Source organism: Pteropus alecto, unplaced genomic scaffold (genome assembly GCF_000325575.1).
Source record: "Pteropus alecto unplaced genomic scaffold, ASM32557v1 scaffold164, whole genome shotgun sequence".
Classification (NCBI taxonomy): domain Eukaryota; kingdom Metazoa; phylum Chordata; class Mammalia; order Chiroptera; family Pteropodidae; genus Pteropus; species Pteropus alecto.
The window spans coordinates 7,551,585-7,566,239 of NW_006439568.1; the positions used below are offsets into that span (position 1 = coordinate 7,551,585).

The 14,655-nt window shown below is 37.7% G+C and overlaps 1 protein-coding gene across 1 annotated transcript in view; it reads right to left on the reverse strand.

The window, feature by feature from the left end:
* Positions 1 to 243: 243 nt before the first annotated feature.
* Positions 244 to 14,655, reverse strand: part of COLEC10 (collectin subfamily member 10) — a 34,238-nt gene continuing 19,826 nt past the window's right edge. Inside the window, exons 2-6 of the mRNA XM_006916595.1 lie at positions 14,178 to 14,249; positions 12,723 to 12,794; positions 4,128 to 4,181; positions 2,644 to 2,739; positions 244 to 792 (exon numbers count right to left, since the gene is read on the reverse strand). Coding sequence (XP_006916657.1) covers positions 401 to 792; positions 2,644 to 2,739; positions 4,128 to 4,181; positions 12,723 to 12,794; positions 14,178 to 14,249 — 686 coding nt within the window. The 3' untranslated portion in view covers positions 244 to 400. The remainder of the gene's footprint in view (positions 793 to 2,643; positions 2,740 to 4,127; positions 4,182 to 12,722; positions 12,795 to 14,177; positions 14,250 to 14,655) is intronic.

The following is a 14,655-nucleotide window of genomic DNA, read 5'->3' on the forward strand; positions in this document are numbered from 1 at the left end:
ACCCTAGTCATCACCAATCAGCTGTCCAATGAGCCACTGTGCCAGTTAGAGAGAGGTTTAGGGCTCTAGGGAAAGGGGGCAGGGCAAATGCTAAGAGAACATTTTATTTGAGACGTAAACAACCACCTCCCACACAACTAGTAATTCAAACTCGCTCTTGGGACCCATGTCACTTAGTGAACTATTGGCCCAGCAATATACCATGTATGAAAATGTTCAAAATTGTCACCGGAGAGCATGGCAATGGACATTCCAAGCCTCAGTTTAGCGTTTCCCACTTGTCTTGAGGCAGAACAAATGTTGAGGCAGAACAAATGTAGCATAACTAGGAAGAAAAAGACGGATAAAAAGAACTGCAGTGGTAGGCACGGGGAATAACAGATGTGTAGTATGAGGGAAGTTACTTTTTCTTCTTGACAAACTCGCAGACGAAGTACATGGTAAGATGGCACTCGGTGTCATTCCACCTGCCCGAGCTCAGCATTTCTACGCAGTCCTCCTGCCCGTAGGGGTCGCTGGGCTCGCCCTCCTTCCAGTTGCTGTAGTTCTGCAGTGGAGTGTTGTCCGTGAACACATACTGCCCCTCCCTCTCGAGGTCGTTCACCCCAATGAAGACCCGGAAGAAGCCACTCTTGGCGACATAGTCAGCGATGAGTGTGTTGGCAGCTTCGTCCTTCGGCATGGCCAGCATCCCTCCCCGGATCCGGCAGTGGGTCAAGGATTCCCTGTAGTTCTTCTCCTCCTGCACGATGTAGTAGAATTTCTCTTCGGTTTCTCTAATCCCTGCTATGACTTTGCAGGGAGGAAAAGATGAGGCAATTATGTATCTCAACAGGGGACAAGACAAGTATATAATATTGCTGGATTTCATTTATTCAATATTCGATAACTATTTTGCAAGGCCCTGTTAGGAGGTAAGCACTGGTTTGATATATTCTCCACCTTTCTAGTTTTCAAACGGAGAACAAACTTCTCCCATCTGCCCTCCCTGCCATTTTTTATTAACTTCCCACAGAACTCTGAAGCAGAAAGCTGCTTTGACAGACTTGTTATATGAACTGCCACTCAGCTCGTCTCAGACTGTTTCCATCCTCGTTTATGCTTCGGCCGTACTTACAGTCCCATGAACAGGCCCTTCTCTCTTTCCCTTCGATGTCTTTCGTGCCTGGAAATTCGTCTCACTGCTCCTCTACCTGGCAAACTCCAGTCCATCCTTTAGAGCTCGGTGGAAGCGTTTTCTCCCGTAGGTGCCTTTCCAATGCTGAACAGATACTGGGGGCTCCTGTCCCCTGTGTTTCTATTGTCCCTTCCACTTCATGGCACGTGACACACTCTGCTCTAACGTTTGTGTATCTTTTCTACTAAATGGTGAACACTTTGAGGACAATGACCACATCTTTGACTTGATGCTTTTAACATCACAAGGGATGATAAAAGCTTATTGAACTGATATGGGAATAATTCCGAAGTTTTTCCACTTTGTGCCAAATTCCTGGGCTGTGAACATGCACATCGATTGAGACTGTCTACACTTCATTCCAAGTACATGAAGTAGACTGAGCTACTGAGTAAGCTTCAAAACAGAAACGCGGACTCAGAATCAACCTGAGGTCATAATATGGTATTCATGTTTTGTCTACGTATACTTTTTAAGGGTTCATCAATTAAAATTCACAAAGAAATTTGTGACTGCTCAAATGTTGAGAACTATTGCTCAATGCTGAACTTCTAGGGTCTGTTTGATTCACGAGAGTCTACGCCGTGTTAGAGACAGCGTCCTGTGTGTGGGTTATAACCAGAACTATAATTAGGGTAGTTAGTTAATATCAAGCATTTCCTGTGCTTCTATATTACAAGATGAGGATGAACACAAAAGGGCATCTCTGTGCTCCTAATAATGTACAACAAATATAGCTGGGTTATGACAAATGAAAGTACAACAAAATGGAACCAACCGTAACATTAACTACAATATTTCCCTCATTCATAGTGTTTCAGAAGAGAGCATCTAAGTCCCATTTTAAGGGCTTTAATGATAACTATAAAGGGGAAATAGACAAAGGATAACAAAAATGACTAAAATGAAAAGTGGCAACATTTAGAGAAACGCATAATGTCCCTATTGATTTGTACTGAGAGTAGAAGAATCAGCAAGGCCTGTATCGAGATCTCTGCTCTAGTTTATTAGCTCTGTATCTATGGGGAAGTTAATCTCGCTAAGCTTCAGGTTAATCGCAGCACCTATATAATAACAATTATTATTCCAAGACTCAAGAAAGTCGTTATTTTTTTATTTATTACTTCTATTTTTTGAGATGCTAGCTCTGTCTGACTCTTTCTGTCCCTTCTTATTCCTCAAGCATGGCTTGCCAAACTCTGCCCTTTTCACCATCCCCCTCTCTCCAGAGTGTAGCTTTTCCTGCACAGAGTCAGGGCAGCATGTATGAACATACATAGTGGACCCGAAGTGTCCTGGAGTTGGAGCAGATAATTAGCATTTTGAAGGACTTTTAATCTGGTGACATTATCTCAGTAGTCCCTGGCCCTACCCGAGGTATCTTCTGCTAGGAATATTAGAATTGTAAACTTAAAGGACACTAAATCGATACATAAATAGCACAAAGCAAAAGAGAAGATACTCACCATTCTTGACGAACTTCATAGATGTCTTGAGGCGAGCAACGCTAATATCCAGCTGCCCTACAACTTTTCGGTACCTCCCACAATCACAGACAGTACCTTTGAAATGACGAAAACTGTGAATTCATGTTGAAACACATGCAGAAAGGAGCCAGCACTCTCTTCCCAGTACTTATCTTTTTCTAGACTGGCTATGTCTCTCTGTGAATTGCTATACTTTTAATCTTGTATTTGAAACTAAGTTTCCAATTTATAGTGTCTTTATGAATTCAGAAAATATCTTTTAAATATTTTGAATGACTTAAAACAATGCTAAGCCATATTTTTTTTAAAAAAAGAATAAATATGCCAAACCATCGCACACCTATTGTGAACCATTTGGCATTTTTGCTACACGCAGGACGTGACTTCCCAATCTCAGACTCAAGTGTTTACAGCTTTCTTAAAACATATTTCTAGCCAGCTTTCTCTTCTGTTACTGCACTGATCACCCACACACAACCTCCCCAGGACAGGAGAAACCTTTCATGCTGAAATAAAACGTTAATTCTGATGATTTGTTTGGAGTAAAGCTTGAATGTTTCAAGGACTAAGTTTAAATCCTGTGAATAGATCCAACTTACAATTTCAAGAAGCAGTTATCCTATTTATGGATTAACTATGATTTTAATTTCTGCCATTCATTCCCTTCAGCTCATATACCTTTTTCAACTACCTACTTTTACTGTGACAAAGAAGAAATCGTAAGGAAAATGATGTGAAATTCAAATGATTCCATTGTTTCTGTTGAACGGCTGCTTCATGACACCATTTGTTTGCTTTTTTCTTAAGTGGTTCAAAAGTAAAAAGAAGATTATTAGCCAAAGTGGGGGTGGGGGTGGGGGAATGTGGCTTTATTTTTCAGTTAAATATAAGGAATTTAAAACAGCTCTTAGAATTCATCTTCACTGTATCCCTGTAGACAGAAACAAGTGAAGGCCACTAAAACAACTTACTTTCTTACTCTGCATACAGCACTGGAAATAAAACTCTCAGTGCTCAGGGAGAATCTCCCTGGCCCTCAGAGGGTAGGTTCTATAACTTCGGGGCCTTCCTGCACCTGGCCAGTTTGCTTCTGGCAAACTGCTGGCCAGTACATGGTTGAGATGCTGGTGGAATGTAAGGCATGCTGACACAGTCCTGTTGCTGAGGCCATGGGGGATTTTCCTCTAGGTCTAGGAGAATGAGGGCTGCTTCCTGTTGTGCTGGTTTGCCTCCTCGAAATAAATAGGCCCAGGATGGAATGTGCCATCATCCCCTTCCCCCAGGGCTTGGAAAGTCATCAGCAAATGAACAGGAAAGTTACCTTCTTTCCTTTCCTATACCCCGAGTAAAATAAAGTTAAGCATACTCAAAGGGTTCTTGTTTTCCATTAAAAAATATCTATTTTTGAGATGACTACATTTGGAATAATGCCAGAAACTAATGAGAAAAATGAGCTGTCATACCTGCTTTGCCTTTTCCTCCAGGAATCCCAGGCAAACCCTTTTCTCCTTTGTCCCCTGAATAAAAACAAGAGCCACAAAAAGAACAATTAAATAAAATGGTGAATCATTTCAGACAGACAATACCTTATGTAGCTAAAATCAGAGGAAAGAGTTTTTAAATTTTATTTGCAATATCTCCAACTAGTATTCCTTAGTTTTACATAAATAATTGAATTTGAGTTGGTCACATAGGTACATCTAATCAAACAAGTCATAAGTGATTTAGATTAAATGTAGAATTTCAGGAGAATGTATAACAAACATTTTAATTTCCATCACCTATCTTAATAACTATGTTTATAATGTGGCCTTCTGAACAAGGCTAATAGAATTCTCTGCATGTTTTTCGGTTTTAAAAGTACCATTGTTTTGTATATACAGATCAATTGATTAACACCTTGCAGTGCCTGTGGGTTTATTGTGCACCCAAATTCTTCCCTGTGGCTTTGCCCTTGGATTTTCAAAATCATGTATTGTGCTTTTTCAACTTAATTCAACAAATATTTACCATTTACTTACTCTGTTCAAGACAAAAGGCTTGGCACTTTGAGAGGATATAGAGACAAGATTAAACTTCTGACTTGAAAGTATTTTACATATTTTTAGAAGAGATGTGATATGTGCAAAAATCTCTAATATAAAGTTGTGTCAAATATATTAACACCAAAATATCAACCTTGATAATTTTCCTTTCTACTCTTCTTTGCATGTGACCATTTTTTTATTTAGTCAAAGATATCCACAAAATAATTCTCAGAGAATCAGGATTATTAAAGCAGAGAGAAAAAAGATGTTGATTTTTTTTTTTTTAACTTCAAAATAAGCTCTTGAAGCCCACATCAGACATAATAATGGAAAGCAAACTTTTTGATTTCCAGGAGAAAATGTTCGGCTGAAGTTTTTGAGAATCAAAAGAGAAGACTCTGATAGAAGTAAAAAAGAGTTTATGCTTCAATGGTGATCTGAAAACAGAAAAAGAAGGACTGAGAAGGGATAAATACAGGATGAAGGTCATCCGGGCTAGAGAAGAGTATGTGGCTTTCCCTAGTAGGAGTTTGGTGTGGCCAGGGAACTAGGTATATGACCTGAGGGGAACAGAGTCAGCACTGAGGTTCTGCCTAACTCCATCTTTAACCACAAAAAGGGAAAAAACGAGAGCCTCTCCAAAACCCAGTGCGTGTCCTGTGTTGCCTGCCCATTAACTATTCTTTTCATTGCTGCTGAATCCTTTTTTTAAAAAAATTAATAATATATTTTATTTAACTCAATATATTTAACATGTTGTCATTTCAATAAGTAATCAATATAAAAATTATTAATGGGATATAATATATTCTTTTTTTGGTATTCGGTCTTCAGAATTTAATGTACATATTTATACTTACAACAAATCTCAGTTGGACGAGCCATATTTCAAGTGCTCGAAAACCACATATTGCTGGTAACTGCCACTGGACAGTTTTGCTGAGTGCTTTATTACGAGCCCTGAATGTACTGACCGATAATCTTCCAGAAAGGCATGTCTGCTGGGGGCCCAAGGATTTGCCAGGCCTTTCCAAAGTGACCCATGTGATGCCAGACATTCATAAGCTAGCTCCCCAGACAGAAGGAGGGGTCCTCGAAACCCAGAATGTATTTTAAATACTAGGAGGACACCTCAGAACTTGTACTTGAATGAAATGAGACCATAGCAAAAACTCTATGACAACAGAATGCTACAAACGTTGCAGGAAAGACCTGGAACGGAGATGACATACTCTGGGAGAAAGCTAGGAGCGTGCTTTAGCTGGAAGAATCAAGGAAGGCTCTCCTGAGGAGGTGACGTTGCTGCTGCTCGGTTATGAAATCTTCAGCAGGTGGGGGGAGATGGGAGCAAGGTGGGAGATCACGTGCAGCTGGGAAAAAAAGCATGGAAATATGCCGATCGCCCTGATGAGGGAGACTGACCTACTCATACTTAAGCTGTGTCCTGCAAATTCTTCATCCCTTATATGTAAATTGTAAGAGATAAGAATGGATTTTGAGAATACGTTAGTGGAAGAAAGGGAATATAGATTTGCTAAGTGCCAATTATTTGCCCAATGCTGTTCTAGAAACTTTATATATATTATCATTATAATGTTTAGATACATATAGATATTATATTAAACCCAGTGAGCTAAGTACTATCATTATCTTTATTCTACTACTGAGGAGACTGAGGATCTGAAAGGCAAAATTAGATGCTCAGGAACATCCAGCAATTCAATGTCACTCCTGGTGCTGAAACCCAGCTATCTCTGACTCCCCAGTTCCTGGTGCTTCCCAAATGAGTTAACTAATGATTTAATGAAGGAAAACAAAGTATTCAAAAAATATTATCAAAAATTGAAAGGACTGACAGTCCTCATCACCACCAAAAATAATATGGACTTGAAAGGTCATATGAATATGGCTTAATATTTAAATTATTTTCAAAAAGTGTATTTTTTAAATATGTGAACCTATTTCAATTCAAAATGGAATGAAAATTGTTTCTAGTTCTGCTATGATCCTAGTTCTCAGCTAAGCCCAAATGAGGGACATAAAAGAAGTATAAATAAAATATTTGCTTTGGAAAAATGACGGTTTTTTAAGAAAAACAAAGCACACATAAGGGGGTCAAAGCACTATCCCTCTCACGTATTAACAGTAAAATAAAGAAAATGCCTGCCTGGCAGGTATCTGGAGACAGCAAAGATGGCTGTGGATCCAAGTATAGAAGCCTTCACTGAAGCGAGGGCCTTTCTTTAGCTGGGTCTCAGTAGTGTGGGGAAAGGATTCTTGAATTAACAATTAACTTTTTTTTTTTTTAATATGAAAAGATGTAAGCCCTGTGATTACTTTCCAGTATTTTGACATAAATTCCTTTCCTTTTTTACAGATGGAAAGGTCAAAACAGTGTGATAGAGTGAAAGACTGTAGAAGTCTGAAAAACCAGGACTCGAATCCTGGCTCTGCTACTTACTAGCTAGACGTGGACAGATTACTTAATGTCTCTAAGCCTCCAGTTTCTCATTTTAAAGTAGAAATAATGGTATCTAAAATCATAAGATCATTAGGAGGATGGAGTAGATAATGTCATCTTATTATAATCGTCTCTACGCTTAACTCATAGAGGAAGTACAACCAGTGTTAGCTTCTGCCTCCTAAATCAGAGTAATGATAAACAAAAACATATCAAATACTTAGCTATGATGGAGGATGTTTACTTCCCCCAAACAAATTCTGCTTTAAAGCCATACACAAAAGCTTTTTGTGGCCCACAAAAAGGAACATGTTTGTAATAACTGCCTTAAGATTGAAGAATTAGAGGTTGCATGTAAATAAACAAACAATCAAAAAATCATAATGCTTTCACTGTAAAAGATTATCGACTTAAGTAAAAACTTTTATTTTGCTAAGAAATTAAATTTACCTATACTAAATTATTCTTTCTTCGTAAAATGAAATATTGTCATTTGGAAAGCTACCTTGTCCCTGCAAGTGGCAACGTTAAGGTCAGTTCAGAAAGTTGAGATTAATCTGAGTCAGTGAAAAATTTAGAAGGGCCATTGACAAAATGAGGACAATAAATTTCAAAGTACAGATTAAAAATGAAATTAATCCAGGGGAGCCAGAACACTGTACCTCCATTTTTTTGAAATTCCAGGACATGCTCATAAATTTTGATGGCATCTCTGGAGGAGAAAGAAATCTTAGTCAGTGGTGGAAATTGATGTTAAAGGAAAGTGGTACTTAAGAAATAAGTAGAGAAGAGGGCTATATCATAGGAAATCATCTATTTACCATTCATTTTTTCATCTTTAATGCAACATCTAGAAGTTTTCTACTATAAAATAGGTATTAGGATAAAATGATAAAAAGTAAGATATTCACATAGAGCTTCTATTTATTTAAGCAAATAGACCCATAAATCTTTATTCATTTGTTCTTTCTAGAAGTTCACAGTCTGTAGGGCAAAACAGACACACTAATAAGCCATGACGATGAGCAAGATGATAGATGTATGCAGTAGGTGTATATGCACCTGAGTGTGAATGAGGAATTCTCCTGAAGAAGATAAAGTTAGTTTACTCTATCATCCCAGACTGTTACTTTTCCAACGTTAGTGGAAGTTTACCCACTTCAGCTCAGAAAATAATACTAAAACTCTTAACCCTTCCTTGTCTCTGCCGTCTACCACCCTCCCAAGTTACTTAGTCTTATTCTGTGAAAGGATTAAAACTTGGCTCAAGATCATTACCTCCAACTCTCCTAGCTGGAGTCTCATCCGGATTGGACACACCTAAATCTAGGGAAATGCAACATCTAGAATAACTCTTTGAAAAATGTTCTTAAATTTTGAATGTGTTAATGGCAGCGACTTATCCTCCTTCTCCATTTCTGCCCATTTCAGGGCAAATCTTGGAATTTTAACCTCATCTAACACAGCTGCATCTCAGAAATCTTCAAGTTCAACATCCCACTTTCTGGCTATACCTGTCCATCCCTTTAGCCAGTTGTTCAATGAAGCTGATACAGTCAGGAGCAGATCCATGATGAAGTTTATATGAAGCTTATACAATTTAAGAAGCATTCTTTAAGAAAAATGATACTAAATTACAAATGAAAAATTGGTTACAAAAATGAATGCTTATTTTAAGGAAATAAATAAAAAGAAATCACTAAATTTTAAAAATAGACAAACGCCACATTACAAAATTCACCCCGAATCATGACCTTTTAATTAATAAATGAATTGTGTACCTCTATAATTTTTTTCATACATTATGAGCTGCATATATTTGACTGCATTCATGAATATTCAATTGACTTAGCACTATTTATTGATAGGCTCATCATTTCCCATTGCAAAGTAATGTCAACTTTGCATAAATCAAGTTTGGGAGTCTGTTTCTGCATGCTCTAATCCTTCCATTGATCTATTTGTCTCTGTACTAAATTAACACTATCTTCATAGCTGTAACTTTATAATGAATGTTTAAATTCAATGTTTTAAGTCTTCCAGCATTGTTTTTCTTTTTCAAGATCGTCTTTAGGTATTTTTGGTCCTTTTCATTTCCATGTAAATTTTAAATTGGCTTATTAAATTTCAAGAGAACTATTTCTGAGATGTTGATTGAGTAGCATTGAATCTATAGATCCATTTAGGAAGAATTGATATCTTAACAGTATTGAGTATTTTAATCATGAATGTAGTTTTGCCTACATTTCCTTAGATATTCTTTAATTTCTCTTGTGATTATTCCTACATATTTGATAATTTTGATGCTATAATAAATGGCATCTTTTTCATTTCATTTAAAATTGTTTCTGAAACCTACATAATTTTATTAAACAATGCCACCCCAATAATTTTAATAAAAAAATTGTTTCTGGTATATAGAAACAAAATTTATTTTTGTATATTAAGCTATCTAAACAACTTAATAATACAATAATAGCTTATCTATAGATTCTTTTGTATTTTCTGAGCAGCAATCATGCCATCTGCAAATAGTGACTGATTTCTTCATTTCCAATTATTGTGACCCTTATCTCTTATTCTTGCATTTTTGTATTGGCTAGAACTTCTTCTATAATATTGATTAGAATTGATGATGAGGGCTGTGCTCATCTCATTCCCAGGCTCAGGAGAGAAGTGTTCAATATCTCATTACTGAGTATGATTTTTAAATAGTCTTTTGTTATTGTTGATATTCCTCATATTTCATGTTTTCCTCCATTTCTAGTTTGCTAAGAGTTTTTAAACATGAATGAACATATGTTCATTCATTAAAAACATTTAATTAAATGTTTTTCAGAGTTTCTGAAGTTCTAACTGGAAATTTACAGTTCTGAAATTTAAAAAAAGGGTGGCATTTCTCGAGGCCAGTCTACTTTGGTAGATCTTGAATACCAATTCTGTTTGAGCAACTTTCTGCTCCAGCCTTTCAGTCTCTTAGTGCTTACTCAGTTATGAATTGGTGAATGATTTGAGAGGAAAAGTAGTAAGTACAGCATGTATAACTTACCTTAGAGTGGTTCCTTTCTACTCCAGGTTATGGACTCTAAAGTCCTATTCAGTTGGGCATCTCTCTCATGACTTCAAATACGTTTTTTTTTCCCCCCCTGACTCTGCCAGATATTCTTAGAAAAAGGATTAGTGCAGGGGAATCTCTCATGGCCTACAGCAGAAATCTGAATTTTGTTTTTACTATTAATAATAACATAAGAAGTTTCTTTTACCTTTAAAACTTGTTATCATGATGTAGGTAAATTAAGGATATTGTTAAATTTAAGACTACTTCTATAAAGTCTTTTTCACATATGAGCTGTTAGATTTGAAAATTTTTTGTACAGACTAGCTCTGGACCTATGCATTTCAAACCTTGTTTCTTTTCCACAATCCACATTTTTCTCCTGCTAGATGGACCAGGACACATTCATATGATGATCTGATCTCAGCCTCCACACGTTTCATCATGACTTTGGATAGATCTGGACAATAAGTTGTAGGAGTAGTTTTCAAAGCTCTTCCAACATTGGAATTATTAACTGTACATGAAAGTAACTGTGAGCTACCTAAACATCCCATGAAGTCCAGATGAAACACCCCACTCACATTCTTCTTATCTATCTCTCTAAATATTTGTGTCGACTTCCAAAACCACCTACTATAAGGAGAAGTATGATGGAGGGAAGTCGAAGCAGGAGATATAGTCTGAACCTACCACGCATTCTCAATGAGAAAAATATCACCTCAAAGATACAAAAGTCAGTTCTTAAGAGGGGAAGAAATCTTACTCTTTTTAATATATAAATCATAAACACATACTACAATACATAACAAATATATATAAATAAACCATGGGTGGTATTAAAATTCCATGGGGGAGCAATTAGAAAAAATATGTCCCCCAAGAAGGGGGGGACAATAGTTTTAAAAAATGTTGAGAGGTATTATTTTCGCCAGTTGAGGTTAAAATGCCTTACTTTTCGGATTTTACCAAGACATGTGCACCTGCCGTTAAGGAGCCTCTCAGGGTCTTAAGGAGACCCATAAAAGGGTGGGGCTCTTAAGCTGAAGCCTCATTAGTTGCATGGTAAATACAACACAGACACCTTCTGCATCAAAACCCATGAGTTCTGAGGAGTCCATATAGCTGTTCCTCAGATATGAGGATTTCAACTACAGGCGAATATACCATAAGCCACTGGATCAAAAATATCCATAGCAATTTTTTTTTAATGGCACGGCCCTCTATCCCTGCCCTCAAATGCAGGCTGAAGGAAATTTCTCAAAGGAATGAATTGGAAAAGAGTAGGGAGAGAGTAAGTACTGAGCTGCAAGATGCAAGGAGAGGAGCCATAGCCTCTGCACAGACTGCTTATCAGCCTGCCTAAGGGAATATGCTGCGGACCACTGCGAGGCCCATGTTTAATATGCAGCTGCTCAAGCATGTGGGGAAGGCTGGAGGGCACAACAAGGCTTGTAGAATTCTGTTACCCGAGGCACCGAGTTTCCTCTGATCTGTACCTTTGCACAAGTACCTCTCGCATCCCCCCTCAAATGCCTTTTCCTCATTTCCATAAACATGTTACTATTCTTCAAGAGTTCTTCACGTCAATCTCGTCTACTCTGCCACGTGGGTCCTGTAGTAGTCATATAGTTATTCAGTGGTATAATCCTTTCTGAGAAAGTCTTACCTTCCTAAATAGTCTGTGAATTTCTTGCAATAAAGTTTGATTCTTATTCAGCTTTGTATCTTCAAACCAAGTGGAACAATGCCTGGATGAATTACTGAATATCAAAAGCAATCCGAACCTGCTACCATCGTGGACTTTATTGAGAAGACTGAGGAAGTGTGCTCAAGTAATAAAAAGGAGGCTATCTCTACTTTATAATATTGAAGCAGTAATTACATACAGGGTCTGGATGTGACTAAAAACAAAAGGATGTGCATTTGTATACTTCAAGTTCCCGTTCTGTTAATAGATTCCCAAAGGGGAGCTGCTGCTGCTGCTGCTTCTTTTCCTCCTCCTCCTCCTCCTCCTCCTCCTCTTACTCCTCCTCCTCCTCCTCTTCTTCTTCTTCCTCCTCCTCCTCCTCCTCCTCCTCCTCTTCTTCCTCCTCTTCTTCTTCCTCTTCTTCTTCCTTTCCTCCTCCTCCTTCTCTTTCTCCTTCTTCTTCTTCCTTGGATTTCATGAATAATTGCTTTCCATTACTGAACACACTTCATGGTTATGACACTCTTTTAACTGGATCAAGGATTATAACCAGTAGATCCCCAAACAGAATCCAATATAGAGATCTACCAGAATTTGTATTTGATTCTGCCCCTGAATTTCTGTTTAATTTTGCTCAAGTCTTTTTAATTTTTTAGACGTATTGCTTAGGTATGGAAGAAATAGCCAAGATATAAAGAAAGTGAACACTCATATTTTCAAAGAAAGAAACGGGATCATTTTTATGACACAAAATCTTCCAGATAAATCAAGGGTATGCTTGATTTGCTTTAAATCGCTGTGAGAGAGAAATAAAACATGGCTTACCCTTTTTGCCAAAGGGCCCAGTCTTGCCAATGTTGCCCTGGTCTCCTGTATCACCAAGGTCTCCCTTAATTCCTGAAAAGCAAAGCGTGTCATCTTTATATCTCAACATTTTATCTTTCCCTTCAAGATGTGGCTAATATGTGATATCCATTTCAAGGAAATAGCAAGAAGTTCATTCTTCTATTTGGAGTATATAATATATATCCTGTGCTATATTATCTATTTTAATAGCATTATAACAGTATGTATTAAACTTAAAATGTGCGTGAGTATGACAGTTCTGGAACTGATGATATTAAAATGCTTACTGATGCAATATATCTAAAAAGACTAAAGCAGATGATGCTTAATCTAAAGATCAGATAAGGGGCTGAGTGGAAGAATTCTCATATTTTTTTCTAATTCTGTTCCTCTCTAGATCCATTTCAGCGGCGCTTAGGCATTCTATTGTCATCTCTTTTAAAACCAGGGTTGACTATCTTAGCCACTTTTAAAAAGGAGAGGGAATGTACAGTCATAAAACCCAGTGATCAAAGGAACATCAAAGATCATCCCACTAAGTTTTTATCCAAAAATAACATCATCAGGAATCATTAAGTTCCTCCAAAATTGTTAAAAATTTTGTTTCTTTTTCCATGATGATCTAAAAAATTATTTACCAGTTATAAAGCTATATTTTTATAACAATTTTGCAATTGACTTATAGATTTATAGACTATTATACATATTTATAATACAAAAATATTTTAAATCGCATTTCTCAAATTGAGATCTCAAAGGCCTGTCAGTGTTTTCTTCTCTTTAAATTACTGAAGATTTTAAAATCAGTGGGCTAGGGCCACCAGCTTGTAACGGTTGGCAGGGAATATTTCTAGTCCCTGGAAGATCCATGCTTACACATCTCAATCCAGAAGCTATGTTTTGGTGAGATTTACTTTTGGCTTTGTGAGTAAACACGGTCTCTCATAGCCTTTATGTTATTCTCATCTTCTTGGCTCCTATGCCTTCCATACCCCACCAGTTCTTGGAGAAAGGTGAGTAAATCAAAGGCCCAAACAACTCTTTTGTTCCTTCTCATACTCCCCCTGAAGATCAAGGCCAGCCAAAAAGAGTTCTTTAGCAGTGGCTGCTGAGAGGAGACACCGCTATTGACACAGTCGTATTTTCTAAAATTCATAGTTTCTTAGATACTCCCAGAGACTGCTATTTCCTGGGGCTCCAGGAGTGTTCCACTCCGGCCACCCCTAAGGATGAAACTTGAGAAATGTGTCTGAGTCTTGTTGCCAGGCGATGTCGTAAGAACTCTCTGGTGGTGAGTAAATTCGTATTTGAAATGCAGTTCATGCATCTCTGGAGCAGAGGCTATTACGATGCCTCTAATTTCTAGGGCAAGTCCAGGAGTTACAGCAGAGGAATTCTAACATCGTAGTGTCAATTTCATATTATTTTACCTACCTTTCGGCCCCATGCGTCCCACTTTGCCAAGCTTTCCCTCCTCTCCTGGATCTCCTTTTTCACCATCATCTCCTGTGAAAAGGAAAAGGAATGAGTGAAGTAGCTCAAGCGGTAACATACGCACATACTCCCTGGGTTAAGGTGAACATGGTTGGAGTCCGTCCCTCAGCTCAGGGCTTGCCTTACACCTCCGCATGGGTATGCATGTAGGCCCACGTGGACTGCACACTCAGGGGAGCAGAAGAAACTCCCTGTACCTTTTCTCTTTCACTTTTCTCCACATCTAACTCTGCATTTAAAGAAAGATCCTGCTGGTGAATCCCTGAGAAGTGTGTTTGGCCTGACAAATCTATATTCTTGCTGGAGAATCTGGCAAACTCTGGAAGCATTTACCTGTCTATACATCAATATACGTGTAGTATCTAGATTACTATATATAATCATATATAATGTATAATATGAATTTATACTTATATAT